The sequence below is a fragment of the Python bivittatus genome, unplaced genomic scaffold, assembly GCF_059951505.1.
Source record: "Python bivittatus isolate LINGU-HERP-01145 unplaced genomic scaffold, Pbiv_v1 ctg000100_np1212, whole genome shotgun sequence".
Taxonomy (NCBI): Eukaryota; Metazoa; Chordata; class Lepidosauria; order Squamata; family Pythonidae; genus Python; species Python bivittatus.
Genome location: NW_028277038.1, coordinates 2,447,302 through 2,468,155, shown reverse-complemented (window position 1 = coordinate 2,468,155; position 20,854 = coordinate 2,447,302). Strand labels below are relative to the sequence as shown.

Below are 20,854 nucleotides of genomic sequence, written 5' to 3'. Positions count from 1 at the left end.
AACCCCAGGCAGCAGATCCCTGGACCCCATGGTACCTGGGCAAGGTTTCATTCTGGCCCCAAAGGACCCCTCAATCAGCTGCAACTTTTTTTTCCCCTGACTTTACAGGTATTGGACGAATCCAGCCAACTTTGTTTTATCCCAAAACCCACCACAAAACAAACCAGGGTTTGGGTTCTTCTGCGAGGCCGGTGATCGCGAATGGAAAAGCATTGCTGACCGCGTAGTGTGGCCCAGCTCGGGTGTGCCCTCCCTTCCAGGCATAGCTGTCTTCTCCAGAGGTGGGGGATGCCCCCCGCCCATCACCCCCAACCCCGGGGCAGAGGCCGTCGGAGACGGGCCGGGCCGGGCTGGGCCAGGCCGGGGGTGTGGGCAGCCTCCCCGCCCCGCGCTTTCCCAGGGACCCCAAGCGCTCGCTCCGAGGCGGGAGGGGCGCGCCAGGCTTCGGGCGGGGGTCGAGCGCAGCTGCAGTTCGCGCGGCGGCCGGCAGGGGCCGCGGCAGGGCCGCCTCTGGCCCGGCGCAGCTGGAGCAACCCAGCTGCGCTCGCGGCGGCGGCGGCGGAGCGGGAATGCGCGCAAAGCAGGAGGAAGTGGGAGCCGCCGCGGCCGTCCAGCAGGAGCTGTCAAACCGGTCGCCGCCGCCGCCGCCGCCGCCGCCGCCGCCGCAGCAGGGCCGGCGAACGAAGAGGAGGGGGCGGCGGCGGCGGCGCTGCTGAGAGGGGCGCACGGCCGGCGCTGCCCGGCCCGCTGGGCGCGCCCGCGCCTCTTGCATGGAGCCCGCAGGGCGGGCGGGCGCCGCCGGCCGCGGAGCCCGCCGCAGCCCGTGCGCCCCGGCGCGGGAGTCGCGCTAGCCCGCGGGGCGCCCTGGCGGACGCGGGGGCGGCGGGAGGAGCCGCGTGGCCAAGCCCCGCCGGCGGAGGAGGCGCGTTGCGCGCCCTGCCCGGGCCAGCTGAAGGCGAGCGCGGCCGCCACCGCTCGCCCGGGGCCGGCGGCGGCGGAGCAGCGGCGGCAGCAGGAGGCGAGCGCGGGGCCTGCCGGCCGGGGAACCCCAAGAAGCGATGCCCGGGCGCGGAGGTGAGTCATCCGCCCCGCCGGGGCCGGGCGGGGAGGAAGGGAAGGGAAGGGAAGGGAAGGGAAGGGTCGCCCTGTCCTGTCCTGCCCTGCCCTGCCCTGCCCTGCGCGAGGCTCCTGCGGCAGAAGTTGCTCGGGCGCTGCCCCGCGCGGGGTCGGGCGGTGGGTCGAGCGGGGCTTGGGGAGGCGCGGGACAGGCGCGGGCCCCGGCCGTGGTGCTGGGGCGGGGGCGCCGGCTCTGCTGGACCGACCCGCCCGCCGCGGCGAAGAGTGGAGCCGAGCAGGGGCGCGTAACTTCCATCCCCGAGGGGAGGGTCCGGCCGGCCGGCCGGCCGGGCTCCGGAGCGTCTCTTCGGCCCAGGCAGCCCTGGCCCCTTGCGAACCCCGGGGCCGCGTTTCGGGCCCCGTCCACTTGGGGCCGGAGGGAGGGCGCGGGCCCCGCTGCGACCCCCGGATGGCCCGTTTGGCCCCCCTGATCTGCAGCCGCCGCACCTGGAATTCAGCAAGGTCCTCGGGGCGGACCATCCCGTTCTCTTGCTCCAGCAGCTGCTGCTGCTGTTTCTCCAGATAGATTTAGATTTAGATTTGGAGGGGTGCCGCTGCCTTGGAATGGTGATGAATCTCAAGGCATCCCCCCCAGCAGCCTCTTCGCTTCGGTTTTCTTTGTCAAGAAAAGCAATCGTGAAGGCTTGATAAAGGTGGTTAGGGGAGTCGTCAGCCGGATGTGGGTTTGAGAGGCGGCGGTTGCCATCGACCTGCCTGTTCGGTGCACTGACCATAGGCGAGCGGAGGGCCGTCCAGCTGACCTCTATCCTCTCCCTGCTTCTGTCTTTCCTCGCCAGGGGTGACAAAACAACGAGAGAAAAATCAGAATAAGATTTTTCGCCTGGGAGGAGATCGTGGCTGTTTTGCAGAGACAGGCAAGGCATATCCAGTGGGAGTTCTCAGTCTTGGCTTAGTAGTTTAGCTAAGCCAGCCGCTCTTAAGTCTGTGTGGTTCAGCACGTGGCCTAAATAAATCCCGTTAGTCATGGTTTAATCATGAGTTCACACAACACACTGAACCGGAACCAAATCAGCTGGTTTTGGACTTCACATTGGGGTGCAACCAAAGCATTTTATTCTTTTTTTTTTTTTTTGGTTGAGGAATTTAATTAAGTAATGCAGGGACAGACACGTAAGCTGCCGTTCTACACAGGAAGAGGCCAAAGGAAGAAAAATTGATTTGGGAATGTCTTTGCATCTCACTGGTGTAGAATTGCGCTTCCGATTGTCTGTTTCCCTTTGCTTTGCAAACAACAGTGGTCTCTCCCCTGCTGGCTTCCTCCTTCTTAACCTTTTGGCAAGAAGAGCAAGAAAATGATCAGTCCACAGCTAGATTTGTGTGACTCGGGTTTTTTCCTTTTAGATACCATATGCTTTTCTTGGTAGTAAGACAAAAATGGTTCACCGTGGCTTCCTTCTGCCATGTTTTATGGCTTCCCAGTCTGGTCTACAAATCAGGAATTTCCTGGTGGTGTCCCATCCAAGGACTTGCCCGGTCTGAGCCTGCCTGGTTTTTCAAATCAGCCAGGTTCAATCAACCTGAAGGAGAGAAAGGAATAATTCAGTGGGGAAAAAGAAACGAAATTCACATGAATTCCACGGGCGGTCAACTCATTCTGGGATCTGACCATTTTATCTTACCCAAGGTTGCTATTTTGAGTTCTGTATCTGATATTTTCTACTTGTTATTCGTTTATATTACATGTGTGTTCTTCCAAACTGGCTCAGAAGAGAATATACCGCCAGCTGCTTTGAGGGTAAAGGGAATAAATTGCAAGGTTGCTTTCTGAGCCGAGAGGCCACCATGACAACCCACAAAGACTGAAACACAGACATGAAATTCTGGCAGGGCAATATAACCAATTCATTATAAGAGTTGTTAGCTCCCTAGCACTTTAATTAAAAAAAAAAAAAACTAGGGAGATGTAAAACATCAGGGGGAAGAAAGTAGCTGTTGCTAAAACTTTGGGAGGGAAAAACTGAAGCAAGCAATTAACTTTCTTCACCTTCTCAAAAGACCCATCAAAATCCCATAGCTTGTTTTGTTTGTTAATCATATTTAAAGCCTCATAACCAACTTTTTAATTAAATGCCCAGCGGATGCTAGCTTTAATGAACATAGCTGTGCACAGCTGTCTTGAGAGTTGCAAAAAAAAAAAAAAAGTTTTATTTTTAAGTCTTGCATTCTCCCCTTAATGGTCCTCGGTTGCTTCTGGAGCCATTTTGAATGGCTTTTGGTAACAGCTGTTTGTTCTTTTTTTTTTTAAAAAAAAAGGTAATTATTTCTCTCTACCTCAATTGGAGAATTAAGAATTGCATTGTCAATTGTTCTCCCTGGTAAAGAACAATCCAAGGCAGGTGCTGAACTGAAGCTGTATCTACGGGTATCACGGTCACCATGGTTTTATTACTCAAAGATTTGGCAATTTGGCCATAGTTGTTTAAATGCTGAAATTCATCTGCATATAAATTAAGCGGCCTTGTAGTGAGGTGGTTAAGATTTGTTTAGAAGCAGTCTCTTTCCTTTTAGCTTTGGGCAATGCAGATAATGTTACACAGGGAGTGTTTTTAATTCGTAGTGGGATGTAATGATCCTTTCCAAGCGCTTGTACCCTTTATCCAATCTTCTAATACTTGGAACAAATATTTCTCCTGTTCCTCCTCTTTTCTTCTGATTTATGCTTCATCTTTCTGCCTGCCTTTCAAGCCAACTGGTAGACTTCCCATTTACTTCTGTGTTCTTTTCATCCTTAAATACATTACTCATGGAGTTGAGTGGATGCTCCCAGAGAAGAGTTGCTGATTAGGACTACAAACTTGAATTAGTTTCAAATGTGTCTTCCCAGGCACCTTTTATAAAAAATGATTTGCTGTAATCTCAAGAGGGGGGGGGGAGACTGCTGCTGAAGAATGTCTTAGAAGAGGTATCTCTGTTTAGGGCCAGGAATGCCTCTTCTAAGATGGCAGCCCTTTTGACTCATATCTCTGCAGGACCATCTCATGACTGAGTAAGCCTGTTTTTCCTCCTTGATAGCAGATTCCAAACATCTGTGGATTTCATTGATTAGAACTAAGTTTAAACAACTGAGATTACATGAACTGGGAAGGAGTCCGACTTTGTTTTCCCAAGGAAACATTTCTCCAAGGATCAATTCCTGGTTTCTTCTTTTGAGGGCAAGCACATGCTTTGTTTCTGCCTCGGGGGTTGCTAAATCATTTAACTGCATTGAGGTGAGCAGGATTTCAGGAGCTTGATGGGAAGGCAAAGAAAAGATGGAAATCATACTGCAGTATTTCTTAATCTTGGTAACTTTAAGACATGTGGACTTCAACTCCCAGAATTCCCCAGTCAGCATGCTGGTTGGGGAATTCTGGGAGTTGAAGTCCTCATGTCTGGGAGTTGCCAACATCGAGAGAGACTGTCATAGGGACATGGCGGGAACCCTCTTTCCTGGTATTTAGAGGAATCCTTGACTTTCTCATCCAGACTATCTGGGCTGTAGGTTTTCCATAACACTGTGAACAAGTCCTGTGAATGAAACAATATGGGTGGATTCAAGTAACAAATAAGCCATCATGGTTTGTTGATTTGATCTGACTTTGTGTCATGCGAACCCTGTTTTTCTGCCTTATCCAAGGTTTAACCCACCATGTTTTAATGTAATGTGTGAGCCCAGTCTGTGTTAGATCAGCTTTTCCCAGCTTACAGCCCTCTGAATGAGTTAGCCATCAACTCCCATAATCCCAGACTTGGTGACCATCTGAAAGGTACCAGTTTGGGGAGGTCAGGTGAGATCATGCTATAACTATCTTCTTCTGGTCTCTTGGCTAGAAGAGCCTCTGGTTTTCCACTCCTAAAATGGAGGCTCTTGAATGCAGGCACTTTGGAACAACCGTTTCTTACTAGGTCACACCATTTTGGATTTCATTTCACGTTCTGCTTCTCCCAGCCTGTTTCCATGTGTTCACCAAGGCTGTGCAGCTCACAGCCCAAACGTTTACTGTCATTTGGGGGACCATCTGGTCTGTGGGAGTTCTTCTCCGTTTCCTAATTTTAGGCTGATGGGAGGGTGAAGGGGAGACAGTGAAAGATGAAGGAGTTGTCCTCCAGAGTTGTAGCGAGCGTGCTGCAACAGGCATCGCACAGGTCAGGAAAGAAGACTTTGACCATTTTTGTGACCCAGGATAAAGCTCTCTAAACATTCCAATATTTGGAGTTCCAACCAATGCGAAATCTTGAGTTGGGTGCTATCCAGTTGAACCCAGCTCCTGGGGACTCAAATGTCCTCCATCCGATCCTATTCCTGGTGAGAATCTACAGTGCTCCCAGGGACACTCCAGTGATGTTCCTGAACCCATGCATCCTTCTCATCTTTGTCTTCTACATCTTTCAGTCTTGCCAAGGAGAGTAGTTTTTTCTAGTCCATCACGTACCCAGGGTAGGTGAGGTTCTCTTTGCTCCAGGACTAATTGATTCATCCATCCTTCTTGTGGTCCATGGGTCTTGTCGTCTTAGTAGCCATCTCCAGATTGGCACTTCAAAGGTCCCTATTGTTTTTCTCTCACTCTAAACATTTCTCAGCCCTATGTCAACAGCTATTCTTACATCCTTCCTGTAAGACTCTTCTCAAAATCCTCCTCTTGTCCTGCTATGAGTTGGTTTATATATTCACTATATGTATTCAGACTTCTGCTCTTCCTAACCCTGAGGGTTGGATTCTAGTGGAGATCAGCGGCCTGCATGTTTTCATCCTCCTAAGAGCCGACCCTATTGTGGGAGAGACTGAAGCGTCTGTCCGAGGCAGAAGAAGGCAGGGAAGGAGAGAAAGCAATATGGATCCCCTGTTTTGCACCATCCTTGGTTGTGGCCAGAAACCAGAATTGTAATAAAACTCCTCTCCTGTTAGAAAGTTGGCTTCTACACATGCAGTGTTAAAGTTGTTATCAGGTTCTTTATCTTGCATTGCAAAGTTATCTTAGCCGTCTCCTTTTGACCATCTTTTTTAACCGACAAGTTCTTTGGCCACAGACCTCTCCTCCCCAAGTCAGATGAAAACTCTTCCCCTGCTGAAATCCGTTGATATATTTTTTTAGACCCTCAAGGCGTCTCGCTTGCTTTTGTTGCCTCGAAGGCACCAGAGACATTTCTGCAGGTAAAATTAACTTTCAACATTCCCTTCTGATTTGCTTCCTGCTGCTGATCCAGAGAACGGCAGGGGTTTAAATTTTCGAAAAGAGAACAGCTCAACATCCTTCTGGCTTTGAGAACTTCTCCCCCTCCTGTTTTTACAGCTACAAAATGTAAACTAATTTGTGTAAATGCCTTACATTCTGTGTTAAAAAAAATTAATGTGGATTTTAATTGCCCTAGTTCCTTCAAGAAGGAAGGGGAAGGGGAAGGAAAAAAGAAAGGAAGGGGAAGGAAGGAACAAAGGAAAAGGAAGGAAGGAAGGAAGGAAGGAACAAAGGGGAAGGAAAAAAGGAAGGGAGGGAGGGGAAGGAGAGAAGGGAGGGAGGGAGGGAAATATTCTTCCTGGGCCAATAATGAATCTTGATTAACTCAAAAACTTGCTTCCTCTTTATGACTGTTTGGTTCAGCACATATCATAATGAGTTGTTACTTTGGATATTTTCCCCTAAAGCTTCAGCCTGGCTGAGTCCCCCTTTTCATCTCAGTGGTCAGTGAAATGAACAAGGACAGTCCAAACAGATCTAGTCACCGCTGCCCCCAAGCCTTTCTCTAACCAACTGGGGGGGTAACCTCTAGTACTGAATCTTTGCGGGCAGACTCTTCCCATTTGCCCCCCGAGTCTGGCTAAAGAAAGGAGCTCTGAGTTTTCAAGGTGTCCAGAAATATTCTGCAAGCTTTTCTTAAAATGCAGTCCCTGACAAGGAGGGGAAGAATTGGTTGGTAATTTTCTAAAAGGTCCGGATGCAGGCGGGGTGTGTGTGTGTGGGTCCCTCCTTGCTCTGCAGTTCAGCAAAGACCTGCAGTTGGTCAGCTATGGTAAAAAAGTTGGTGTGAACCCTTTCAAGGTTCCTGGAGGAATCCTTTCCTTGTAATGGACGTTATTTTCTTCTTCTCTTTAAATAATGGAGCACATCCCCAGGTAGGAAGGAGCGAGCCTCAGAAAGTGGGGCCAAGGGTGGGGCCAGGAAGTGAGGGCTGTTGCCATTCCAAGAGCGTTTTCCCTCTCTCCTAACCTTATTTCAAAGATTCAGAAGATCGGGAGGCCGAATCCTAGCCCCCAAAGCAGAGGGTCCTCCTTGGGTTCTTTATACCTGGAGCCTTTCTTCCAATCTCGGAGCCAGCCTTGGATAACTCTTTTCCTTCCACCCCCCCCCCCCCACATTCCTTTTGCTTTTGAAAAAAGACCATCCGTTAGTGCCTTTTTCCTTTGCGTGTCTCGCGTCGCCCTTTCACCGGAGTAATGCAATTATCTTCAGGAAAGAGTTTCGCTGAGGCCAGATCCCGTCCCCCTCGCTGCCGAAGCCCTGTGCAGCCACTAATATTTCCTTTTGCATCTAAACCACCAACTATATTCTCTTTCCCAGCGCGTGACCTGCTTCCCCCCCCCCCCCCCAAACTGTATTATGCTGTGTACCTGCTGTTTTGTTCCAGTGCTCTGGCAGAACTCGCCTATTGTTTACTCGTAAGTTCCCAGTAATTATTTTGTACGAGAAACGATTCTGCAAAACTGTTCTTAAAAAAACGAAGCAAAACAAGAAACAGCCGTGGCGCGGGGCGAGGTGGGGGGAACAGCCGGCTCTGTATAGCTGGAGGTGGCAAATGACTAGGAGAGATTTAATTTGTTCCTGTTACCGGGCAAATTTAACATTCTGGGATTGCAATCCTCCCCATATTTTGGACTCCTTGTCGGACTCGGCGGAGGACCCGTTTTTTTTGGATTAAGCCATTCCCATCTACCTGATCAGCTAAACTCAAAAGGCTAATGAGCTTGAGTGTTTCTCAACCGTGGCAACTTTAAGATGGGTGGACTTCAACTCCCAGAATTCCCCAGCCGGCCTGGGTGGACTTCAACTCTGGCTGGGGAATTCTGGGAGTTGAAGTCCACCCATTTAAAGTTGCCACGGTTGAGAAACACTGTAATAACCCGTGGCTGGCTAGTGTGTTTGCATGGGTGTGAGGCTTAATGTGTTGTGCGAAGCCCTCTCGTTTCCTTAAACGGAGGATTCTGTCTCTTGGGTGAACCCAGGAAACAGGTTCCTTTGGTGACCTGGGGTATGGTGGGAACGTGTGGCCAAGACAAACCCAGCTTGCGCAACTGTTTTCCACTTTACTGATATGTGGACAGAATGGCTGTGTTGCCCGCTGTTCAATGGGGGGGCTGCAGAAAGATGCATTTTCAGATTGCCCCCCCCGGGGGACGGGGGTCTTGGGGGTAGGTTCCTCCAAGCAGAGTGCAAAGGATCCAGTCCGGCACTTGAGGCACGCACGCTCGGTTTGGGGAGGCATCTGTTTGGACAGCTGTGTTCAGAAAAGGCTGTGACGTCAAGAGAAAAAGAACAGACGCCCCCCCCACACCACCCCTGGGCATGTCCTGTGGCCGACGTTGGAGGCCGCCCAGGAGAAGGATACCACCGCGTTGCACGTCCTGCAAATGTTTCCTTGGGCTTGGGGTAGAAGACGTCCATCCCCATCAATGCTTTTTCACATCTGTTTCAGGGGAGAGGCATCGCCTCCGACCGTGGCCCACGAAGAGCGGCCTGTTAGCCAAATTGCAGTGCTGGTGGACCTTTGGGGGCTGGAACATTCATTTAACAGAACTCTGGTGGTTCCCCCCCCCAATATTAATCTTGTTTTAAAGCAACACAAGCCGGTTGCAAAGAGGGGAGCGTCCACCGTTGAAGGGCCTGCAACGAATTCCCCTTCCACCACCCAGCAGAGGTTGCAGAAGTCATTCGAAGCAGTGTGCACAATGGCAACCTTTTAACCAGGTTGCTGAATCAAGTTGTTGGGGTTTGGGGTGCAAATGTCTGAACCGCATGCAGGAAAATGCATCTCTCTGTATCTTCTCCCCGTCCGTGTAGAATTTCTATCATGTTTACTGGCACTCGTCTTAATTTTTAGGCTGAATTAGCTTCCTTCTTAAAAGGCAAACAGTTGCCTTCTCGACTCGTTTGTACCCTAAATTGGTCCTAGAAAGCAAAGTGGGGAGCTGGGTGATTTTCAGCCTAGCACTCGTTTGAAAAAAAGTAGAATTTTCCTTGGAAGGAAGCTTAATATGCAACGGGATGGCTGAGCCGAGTTTTTCTTCTCTTCTCCCCTTCCCTGTCATTTAACCTGGTTCAGCTCCAGGTCAGAGCTTTTCCACCCCAGGGTGTATAATTCACTACGGGTAATGGAAGACCTTTTGCTTTTTCTCCTACGGTTGTGCCAAAACCCCCAAGTCAGCTTGCAGCCATGTGGCTTTTCAAACAGGTGAGTCATCTTTGGAAAATCTGCCAGTGAGTCACAGGCTTGTCTGAGGGCTTATGCTGATGTTGTCAAGCAGAGACATTTTCTGGCGCTACTATATGGCCTCGGCGTCAGGTCGAACTTGCAAGGCCATTAGAAAAGATGCCGAAAAATGTCTCCATCCAGGTCCCTGCCAGCCTAGTAAGCTGATCATCTCCCCATTGTGCTCTGAGTCTGGGTCCCAGGCCTTGTTTTGTGGAAAAAATGAGTTATTTATCTAAATTTTTCTTGTAAGATGTGTGGACTTCAACTCCCAGAATTCCCCAGCCACCATGGGGAATTCTGGGAGTTGAAGTCCATGCATCTTAAAGTTGCCAAATTTGGGAAGCATGGGTATAGACTCTTAGAAGAGGCTGCCTGCTGCATCTCTGTATGATTTATTGTTCAGGTGTTGTCCTCAGTTAATCTCTTGGGGAGGCCTGGTCATTCAGCCATACCTGGCAAAGGCCAGATTTCTAAAACAGACAATGACAATAACATTTCCAGCTCTCAAACAGAAACAGGGCTACCCTGTTGGTGCAGGAAAAGGGAACCTCATCATTGGAAACATTTTGAGAGAGAGACCTTGTCTTGGGTATCTCGGCCTGTGCAGCAACATTTAAAAAATAAAAAAGGGCAGGCTATTAAACAGGAAGACCTGAACACAGAACAATGGGATATTTCTCCTGTATCTTGAATGGTATCGCCAAAGATTGCCACTGTAGTCGCCTTAAGGGCAGGGCGGTTCTGCAAAGCTAGTTTGGGGTTCAAAGCGCCGTGTTCCCCAGGATTTGGCTGAGGCCACCTGGATGAATTTCCCCAAACGGAGGCCCAACGGCCAGGTTGGGATTAACCCCCCCCCCCAGATTTCCAGATTGCACTTGTTGAAAGAGAAAATGCAATATGCTTAGCATTTTTTCTCCTTGTATGCTATGCCTGTGTGTGTGTGTGTGTGGATGGATGGATGGATGGATGGATGGATGGATGGATAGATAGATAGATAGATAGATAGATAGATAGATAGATAGATAGATAGATAGATAGATAGATAGATAAAATGTATCCTTATTTTAGAAAGAACTGACACATTGTTTCTCCATGTGGGTGAGTTACTTATCTTAATGCTACTTTTCTGTTTAATCTCTTTTCCATCCTTCTCTTTGTACAAATAGAGGCAACTTGGTGTTTATCATGGATGAAACAGAAATGAAATCCAATATTTTCTATCTCCCGGCTATCGCTCAGGCTGTCAGCTGGTTGTGGATGTTTCTATAATGGTAATAATAAATATCTCACCTCCTTCGCCTCTCTTTCCACGGGTGAAAGTAGGGACTTGCGTTTTCCCCCTTTGTCTTTGCGGATGCTCAGAAGATGAGATGAAAATCTGGGCGTTCAACAGTCCTTGTGATTTTATATACCATCCTTCTAACCCCTCGTAAAATGTCTTCCTATTACTCTGGAGGTGGCTGGACTCAAAGTCATCTTCTAAGCTTCCTTTCTCCAGTTTGAACCTTGAGTAAGATTTCAGCTGTACAGCTGGCTCTCAGTTGTGTTGGAGAGGATAGAGTACAATCCGTTTCCTCTCCTAGGAGATGATGGGCAATGAGGTCATGCATGGATTTCAACTCGGAGAATTCTCAGCAGTGGCCACGTGGCCTGGAGAATTCTGGGAGTTGAGGTCCACACATCTGGAAGGTGCCAAGGCTGGAGGACAGGAAAGGTGGTGTGGGTCCAGGTGTACAATAGCAAAATAAGGTAGTAATTATGGCCTAAAACGAAGCAAAACATGTAAGTCTGGGTATTCCAAGCTGGAGGATGTCCAAACAGGTGGTCATGGTGGGGGCTGGGAGATCCAGAAGGTATCAGGTTGAAACAGGCATCTCTAAGTTTAGGATGGAAGGTTTTGAGAGCGGTTGAGGATTTTGGACAGCTAATGGAGGTGGCCCTGGGGCAGCCCAAAGTTACAGGAGGTGGTGGTTATTATTATTATTGGTAGTAGTAGTAATAGTAGTAGTAGCAATCTACAATTAAATTCACAGTCTAAAACTGGTAGAAGCCTAATAATTCAAGTCCTAACCAAGGACCTAAGAATTATTAAGGTGACGTCTGAGAAGGTAGGCAGTTCCTAGCAGGGTGGGGTTCTTTGTTTTTTGGGTAAAATTAGGGTGTTCAGGTCTGATAAATTCAACATTTCCAAATATTGAGGGAGTCCTTTAGGTGTTGCTCCAAGGACTCCAATCACGACTGGTACCTCAGCGGAATAATAATAATAATAATAATAATAATAATAATAATAATAATAAATTATTATTATTATTATTATTATGGTGGGTCGCACGGTCAGCCAGATGTTTAGACTGCATTTTTGTCGTCCTATCGAGTCCTTCCCAAGGACTTGGGATAGGCAGATGTTGTTTGATGGTGCTAAAGGTATCGTCACAGGATATAAACTGTTCCAAGTCAAGCTGTCCTTGACAATGGACTGATGGTGATTTTGTCAAGGCCGAGGGTCTTCCAGCGGTGCTCCAGGTGTTTTGGGGCTGCACCCAAGGCGCCTATAACTGTTGGGACTACCTTTGCTTTCTTTTGCCATGGTCATTCTACTTCTATTTGCAGGTCTTTATATTTTGTGATTTTCTCCAGATGTTGTTGTTGTTATTGTTATTGCCCCACGGCAGGTTTTGCCACTTTGGCCCCCTCCCAACAGGTTGGATTTCAACTCTTATCCCAGGAGAGTGGAGCTGATGGGAGTTGTAGTCCGGAACGTTCAGGTTGGGGACCTGTACCCCTGCCCCACCTGTCCATTTCAAACTTGGCCCTGTTCGAGAACATTCTTCCTCCCTCTTTGTTCCTGCGATTTCGATTCTGTAGGAACGGCTGTATTTTTGGTGTTTCTTCTTCTTCTTCTTCTTCTTGTTTTTTTTTAAATGTATTTTTAAATGTAGCTTTTCGGTATTGTGCAGTCACCACATGCTGAAGAGAAGTGGTTCTTAAAAATAGCAGCATTGGCTGTGGTCTCTCTAGTGAGTAACACAAGCTGTCTTTAAGAGTCTCTCTTATTTCTAGTTCTCCAACACGGTGTTTTCTGCTGTGGGGCTGAATAACTCTTTAAGGTTCTTAGGATCCTTCCACCCCCCCCCCCCAGCAAAGTTGTGGGGTGCTCTTTAGCTAAATTTCCAGTTTGTGGATGGAAGGACCTGCTGGTTTGCTTTTGAAACCCAAATGCCACTGGTTTTTTGTTTTTTTCAATCTTTACCATAGTGCTGACGGTTTGGGAAAACCTGCCTATTCTCAAGCTTATTTTTGCGAAGAAAAAACTTGCATTGTGCTTACTTGAGGCAGATAAAAGCGTGGCTCTCATTCTAGGCCATTCTGGGCCAAATTCTGCACGGGATAGCAAATTCGCTTTTGTTCGCTGGGGAGTTCGGACCGGAGGCAATTCTGAAAGAGGGGATTATTCCCCCTTGCTGGGGCTACGATCAGCCCCGGCCGTTTTCATTTCAGCCACAGCTCAGGTCTCAGACATGTGAAACGTAGCTGAGAAAACCAATAACGTATTCTTGATACTGGTTCTAGGTATACTGGTTAAAATAACAGGGCTTCAGTGCTCTCCTTTGAATGTTGCACCTTAGATAAGGAACTTCTGTGTGTTTGTAGGAGCTCACAATGCAACTCTTGGGAGTTGTCATGTTTTACTCACTGGAAAGGGCCTCATATGTGCAAGGATGCAGATTTCCCTCGACATCATGTGCTGGGTTGAATGATTGATCTTGGAGAACTTTCATTTGGAAAAAGAGAAGTCCCTGGCTCAGATGTTCGTGTCTAGATAACAGTGCTATTCCATTCTGTTTAAGTTATATTTCACCTGAAGTCTTACGTCCGGTTTCAGGTCCAGAGTTGGTGTTGCAGCGGGAGATTTTTCAGGCTAGCTGTGAGTTAAACCGCCGTCGTCTAGGGATAAGAGAACAAAAACAGCTTCCTTGCAAACTCTACAGTTGCTGGTTCCAGACAAAACCCTTTGCTGCAAACTGTTCTCTGTTAGTCATTCGTCAAATTTATAATGTGCTCACTCCGAAGCCAGCCTGCACGCGGCGGTTCACAGTATAAATCAAAAGCCACTTCGATAAAATCAATAAAATACCACAATTGCACAATGTAATAAAACCTCAAAATCAATTATAACATTGTTTGTTTATTCTTGAGTATAAGTAAAAGCCAGTAGATGCCATCTTGGATGGGGATCTTGAAAGGAATGGAAGGGAATAGTCTGTTTTGGGAGAAGTATTGGAAAGAAGGAAGGAAGGAAGGAAGGAAGGAAGGAAGGAAGGAAGGAAGGAAGGAAGGAAGGAAGGAAGGAAGGAAGGAAGGAAGGAAGGAAGGAAGGAAGGAAGGAAGGAAGGAAGGAAGGAAGGAGAAACCTAGAATGGCCTATGAGTGACTCCTTGGCCAAAGTTTTTGTATCATGTGACGCTCTTGAACTGTTCAAGAATAACTAAGTCTTCCACACCAGCTTAGAGCCTTTGAAAATAGGTCTGAATTCAAAAGTCATTCATAGCTGATCCCCTTAAATGCTGATGCCCCTCTTAAAAATAAAATAAAATCCACATTCCAATCAGCTGTTGACCTCCTCCATTTTCCCAACATGATGTCCCTACAGGGAGTTATGGAGAACATAAAGTGATGTCTTGGCCATGGCTGGACCTCTTTCTTTCCCCTAAGTTCACCCTTCCTTCAAGACGCCCCCTTCTTCACCTTCTCACTTCCAAAGATGGGAAGGGGCTCCATCATCTGGCATCATCTATCATGGATTGCCCGGTGCAATTTCAGCCTGACCCCCCTTGCGCTTCACAGTGGTTTGAAAAATTCTGTGGCCAAGTACGAGATTCCCATGGTGCATTTTAAATGTCCAAACCATCTACCAAAATTCTCTGGTCTCCTACCTACCCCAAGCCCTAGAAAAGGACCTTATTTTTAGTTCTGTTTTCATGGCATTCCAGTTGGCACCAATTAGTTAAATTCCTGTGAAGGCTTAGTTCTTTTAAAATAATGTGGAGCCAAGACATACATGGATAGGGGATGGGGGGGACGACAGCGAGAACATGAAAGCACGCTTCGTTTGCTGGGTTTTTTTCCCCCTAGAGAAACAGGAGGCTGAACATGTTGGGAAGCAGGTGGAGTTTATCACAAATGAGATAAAATTGGCACATTAATGCAGGAAGAATCAGAGGTGCAAATAAAAGGTCTTCAGGGGGAGAGCAGGTGTGGGGTGGGGGGAAGGGAGGATGAAAGCTAAAATTCAGGCTTTCTCCGTATCCTATGCGGAAATTTGCTTCTCCCGTCCGGAACATGTCCTATCTTTTATTCCAGAAGAGTTGAATAAATAGGTGCACTATCCCGTCTTCCAAAAGATGTTCTTTTCTGGATATTCTTTTAGGGCCAAGGATGCTTTGAGAAAAGGCACCTGTTGGCCCCACGAGGTAGACCAGAGCAGGAAATCCACTCCACGGGAAGCCTAAAACTGCTTTATTGAGATGGTCAAGAATAATGGACTCTTGGAAGTCTGATTGTGCTGGACCTCACCCCTTCCTATACTCTAATGCAGTATTTCTCAACCTTGGCAACTTTAAGAGGTGTGGACTTCGACTCCCAGAATCCCCCAGCCAGCATGGCTGGCTGGGGAATTCTGGGAGTCAAAGTCCACACCTCTTAAAGTTGCAAGGTTGAGAAACACTGCTCTAGTGAATTAGGGAGGTGTCTGCCTGAGTTGCTTCTGAATTTATCTTGTCCTGGACTTAAAAAATGTTTCAGCCCCCTTTGCCTAGGCTTCCTGCACATCCTTACTCTCCACAGAAACTCTCCGTGTTCCCATTGAAAGGAAACTGGACTCATTCCTTTTCTTCCCAGTTCCTGAGGTTTGGGTCTTACAAAGGGAATGGTGGCTTGGTTGCCTTGCAGCTCCGTCTTGGTAGTCCAGAGGAAGTGAGAAGAATTTGTTCACTTTCCCCCTTCTTTTCAATAGGAGCAGTGAGTGTGCAAAGCAGCGGGGGGGGGGATCTTTCTCTTGTGTGGTATAGCAGTGAGGAGCTGAGAGATTTCTGAAGTGAGCAACAATCTCACATTTATATAGCTCCCCCAGAGTCGCCTTGTGTGAGATGGGCAGCTACATAAATGTGATATATAAATAAATAAAATAAATAAACCTTCGCTCCTGGTTCTCAGCATCTCAAGTCAGCCATCACAGATTGCCTTCAGCTTGCTTCGATGGGTTTGGGAAATGAAAACCACGGTGGTGTGGAAATAGCATGAGACGCAGCTTCACTTTCTCAAAGAGTGAGGTCTGCAAAGAGCAGGGAGGTAGTAAGTCCTGTAGACCAGGAACCTGTCTGAGGCAACTCCCATCATCCTCAGCTAGCCCGGTCAGTGGCAAGGGATTAGGGCAGTTGGAATCCCAACCATCAGGCAGGCCCCAGATCCTTCTATATCAGGGATCGATTCCATATTAAAAACAAAACAAAACGTGTATTTGAAATGGTGGTTTTCAGATCGAGATGTTTGTGTGGACGGAGCAGAGACGGAAGACACAAGGGTGGGGGTCAGCGTCCTCTGCGTTCTTCTACCTCCTCCCCACTTGAATTTCCATTTGTTGAAAAGAGAGGAGGATGAGTCACCGCGTGTCAAAATCCCTCTGGGGCTCCTTTTGCTGGCTGCTGTCACGTCGTGCATTTCCAGCGTTGTGGGGGGTATCTGCGGGATCTCCAGGGGATGGGCTCTCCCCCAAACCCTCCCCGACCTCCCTTTCCTTTGCCCTGGAGCAGTTAGCCCAGCGAGCCCCTGCTCTGAGGCTCATTTTGCGCTGGGGTAAGTCATGCTAGCCTGGCTTCCCTCTAAGATGCTTGGATGGAGGATCCCCACCTGCTGACCATTTCCATCTGCAAAGTTGCTTTGATATCTCCAAGGCAGAGAAACATTGGGTGGTTCTCTTATGTCCCCAGGGTAAGTTCTGGTGCTTTAAGTGGGTATCTCTCAAGAGACCGAGAGCCTGGCAGAAGAAAATGCTGATTCTTATTTTTGCTTCCCTCTTCCCTCTCCATCCCCAGGTTCCTAACAATGCTTGGATCTGCAGTTGTCACTCTGGGATAGACAGACAGACAGACAAACAAGCATTCTGCCCCTAAGGCACTCAAGGGCTGCAACAGGGGAGGAAGAGGAGGAGGAAGAGGAGGTGTGTGTGGCAGCTCTATAAATTGTGCAAGCCAGCACAGGTGTGCACAGCCCCACAGGGGGTCCTTCGAATGGGTTTGTCAATGGGCAGGAAGTCATAGCAGATTTTGTAAGATTGACTTCTGCACCTCTGCCGTGCCATCCAACCCTCTTTCTGCCCCACCTGCTTCCCGGGAGATTTTTACAGCCTGGAGGGTTAAAAATAAATTAAAAATGCAATGAATGAAAGCCCGCATTCACCACAGTTACAATGAGGCATAAAGAACATTGCACCGCATAGGCCTCTTCTTCTCCTACCTCTGGGGCTTCTGTAATTTAATGCAGAGTTTGAGAAAGAGCCAAAATGTTTGGGCAGGTGGGCATTTTCGTTTCATGGAGTCTCCTTCCTAATGCGATTCCTAAACCTCGGTGCAAAAATGTCCAAGAGAGCTTTCCATCAAGCCTTTTCTCTAAGGTCCTGCTTCCCAATGTGGTGGAAGCATCTTTGGTAATATGGGTAAATGACTCAGTTCCTTTCCACAATGTTGGGCATCTGTAGCTACTGTGACGAGAAATTCTCATTTTTCCAAAACAGATTGTATTGTTTGCAAGGATAAGGAGAGGGAATATTCTGACGTACGTCCTTTCCTCCCACTTCTCCCCTTTCCCCATCAAAAGAGGTATGTAGTTACTCCAGGGTAGCAAACATTGCTTTGTACCCATGTTTCCTTCCGTGGTTAACTTGGCGGCTAACTTGAATATGCTAAATCTTAACTTTTTAAGTCAGTATTTAGGATTCTGTAGGAAACCTATCTTCTGGTGGTGTAGCTTCATCGCCCAGATCGCATAAACCTGAATCCAATTTGGACTTTGTGCAATTCACTAGCTCCAGATGTAAGACAATGATGAATATTCTTTTGATGATTATTTTTAGGATCAGTTATGCTATGGTACTGCAGGGGTTTCCTTTCTTGAAACTCTCCCCCCCAAGAATTGCATGATGGGGGCAGCCTCAAAATCTTGTAAATAGTTAAAGAATCAGTCAACTTATCCTTGGCAATCAAGATTGAGCTCACCCTATAAGACATCTCCATAATGGGAATGGGAATGCTACACGGCATGGCAAAGGAAGGAGAAAGGGCCAAACGTTTGGCAGTGGAAAAGAGCAGGAGAAGGCCTGAGCAAGACAAGGGCAGAGTGGGGATAAAATTGGGGTCATCAGACTGTTCTGGTGGGGCAAGAAATAATTACAGATGGAAGGCTCCAAGCATATGGTCCAAAGAAGGTTGATTTCAAGCTTGTTTCTCCTCATTTCTGAAAGTCTACAGGTCCTTCTGTACTGCAGGTGTGTAGTTACAATTGAAGAGGAAAGAGTGGGTGATCTTTGTGGGCTTAGAGCATGGTGTCAAATGACTGCGTATTTCCTGTCGCCCCAGGAGAAAGACTTGCCAAATAGCTTTGCTTGTTTGTGAGTTACTCTTGTGTCTGACGTTCTCCGGGGTCTCTAAAAATAGGGCACCTGGAGTATCTTGTTTGTATTTGCAGCAGGTTGTAGAAGGGAGAAGAAAAGCAACGGACGGAGACGTGACAAAAACGCAGCTGGGAGTTTAGAAAGGTGTTTTGCTCTGTCCGAAAAAAGAAACAAGAAACAAGAAATACAAGGACGCTGTCTTCCCTTCTTGCTTTTTAAAAAAAAACTTCAAGCAAACCCATTGTGTAACACAGTTTGTGTGAGTTGAGAAGTCCTGCTGATTTGGGCCAAAGACGGTCACGCTGCACAAGGTTAGCTGACGGAACTCTCCAAGACTTGACAATGGCTGGCCGCTGAAATGGCCTTGAAAGGAGATGAGGCCAAGTCTTTAAGGAGGGATGGTCTATTTGCGGTCCTGCCGGGATCCATTTCATCGCAACCCTCATCCTTTTCACGGAGTGTGTCCTATGAGCTGAAATCTTAGTTATGTTTTCATTCAAGTACCTCTCTGAGAGCTCCACTACCATTTGTGTTGCACCACGGATGGAGAATTCGTGGAAGAGAGGCTTCAGCACAAGGTCTTTCCAGGTCCAGCCAAAGCAAGCAAAGAGGTCCTCTTTTCTCCAAGCTAGTGAGGTCCTATCAAGCTGAACCCAACTCCTGTGACTCTAGGCGAGATCACAGCCTGTTTCTCATGAGAATCCACTTTCTTCCAGGGATGTTCCGGTGATATACCCGATTCTATCCATCCATCTTATCCGTTACCTTCTCTTCTAATGCGGCTGTTGGGATGTTTTCAATGATGGTTTAATGCGTCCTGGCTTTGTGGTGCCCCTGAAGCGGTGATTTGGGTTCTGATTGGAGGAGAAAGATTTTTGCATTATTGGCTTCACCAGATATGAGATGCAGGTAATAAACTGAACAGTTGTAAAGCTTCTGATAAACTACAAAAGTATTGACTTTCTTGATAGATGCTGCTAACATCTTCAGCCCTATCGTGGGTTGGGTTGGTTTCAGGTTAACGTGTTATGTGAATCCAGACATTGTGATGGGGAAACGAGGATGTGTCACTTTTCATGTTGTGGGAGCCAGTACTGGTGATTCATTAACGATCTGATGCTTGAACTTACTCTCGCGATCTTGTTTTAGGCTTTAGAAGTAAGCTAGGACACTGTAATTTCTCTAAGAGAATTCAGAAGCAGAAATGTCTTTGCTCGGGTGAAAACTGCTTTTAAAAGAGTCGTTTTTGAGAGATTTTGGGTTATGTAACTTGCCATGGAATCTCGCATGGTACAGCATCCACGACCGATCCCAAAGATCTGTAAAAGATCACGGCCGCTCGGCTGACCGTCGCTTCTCCTCTGCCCTCTCTGACCCAGGAGAGAAACTTGGACAATTGCTCCCCTTGCGGTTTGCGGTGCTGTAAATAAAATTGTGGCTAAGTTGCACGTCCTTCTGGTCTTTAGTTGTGGTGTCTCCAAGAAAGAGGGGGAAAAAATGTAAACAAGACAGCTTGGGGTTGCCGTGGGGAAAAGTTCAGTTTTATGGAAAAGCTGTGACTGACGAAAGGGAAGAGAACAGAGTTTTGTGGGGCTTTTCCCCTACTCCGTCAATTCACAGTTAGGAGAAGCATTATATATTTATATATGATATAAATTATACAATATATATTATTATAATATATAATATTTTTTTAAAATCCCCTCTCACCCCTATGGGTGGGCTGTGTCTTCCTCCATTTTGGGTCCTCTACCAGAGAGTTGAAGGGTCCTGCGCAGGATCTGAGCTGTTCCTAGCCCTGAGTTCTTCTGGACAGAGAGCTCTGATGTTGCTCCTGGGATCTGTGGGAGCCCCTCTCCCAGCTTAGGAGTCACAGCCCCGAGTGCTCCCACCACCACGGGGTCCCCTTTGGCCTTGACTTTCCACATCCTCTCTAGTTCCTCCTTCAGGCCCTGGTCCTTCTCTCCTGCTCCTCCTTCCTGATGTTGCTCTCACTTGGCACCGCTACTTCCATCACCACTGCTGGTCCTTGTCTACTACCATGACTCTGGTTGATTGGCCAGTACCTGCACGTCCGTCTGGATCTGGAAGTCCCACAGGATCTTAGACCTGTCATCCTCCACAACCTTCTGTGGAGTCTCCCAGCTGGACTCTACACCGGCTCTAGCCCCTACACCGTGCAGATGTTCCTGTACGCAGTGCCAGCTACTTGGTTGTGCCATTCAGTGAATGCTGTTCCTGCCTGCATCATATATATATAATATTATATATCAATATATAATATATATTATATTAGGAGAGGTATATTTCAAATGAAATAACCCTCTGATTCTTTTTTTTAAGTGATGAGGATTCAGGCAAGATTTGCTTTCATTGTTTCTGATCCCACTGGCAATTAAATACATCCCTTCTTTTTAAAGGGTGGGGAAGGAGAAAGAAACATAAATTCACTTTACTGTACTGTAGGAGCTTTTGGAAAAATAAATTAGCCATGGGGACACTCTTGATAGGCTTTAAAATCTGTGCCAGTACTTCCGCTGCGTGTATTAAAATGATCTACCGATTTTTAAATATTTTTTTACTACAGTTCAGAGCAGAGTTACAGGACGT

The 20,854-nt window shown here is 47.6% G+C and overlaps 1 protein-coding gene across 6 annotated transcripts in view; it reads left to right on the top strand.

Moving 5' to 3' along the window:
- The first annotated feature begins 550 nt into the window (after positions 1-550).
- The window catches only part of PITPNM2 (phosphatidylinositol transfer protein membrane associated 2), a 98,222-nt gene continuing 77,918 nt past the window's right edge, over positions 551-20,854 (top strand). The window contains exon 1 of one of the 6 annotated variants that reach the window (XM_088135237.1): positions 551-1,074. Coding sequence is in view for 5 of the 6 variants with exons in the window: in XM_088135239.1 (XP_087991365.1) it covers positions 19,143-19,153 (11 nt within the window). In the remaining variant the exon portion in view is untranslated. Of the gene's footprint in view, positions 1,075-18,716; positions 19,154-20,854 lie in introns of those variants that run through there. The other 5 variants (XM_088135239.1, XM_088135236.1, XM_088135240.1 and 2 more) reach the window with 5 other exon arrangements.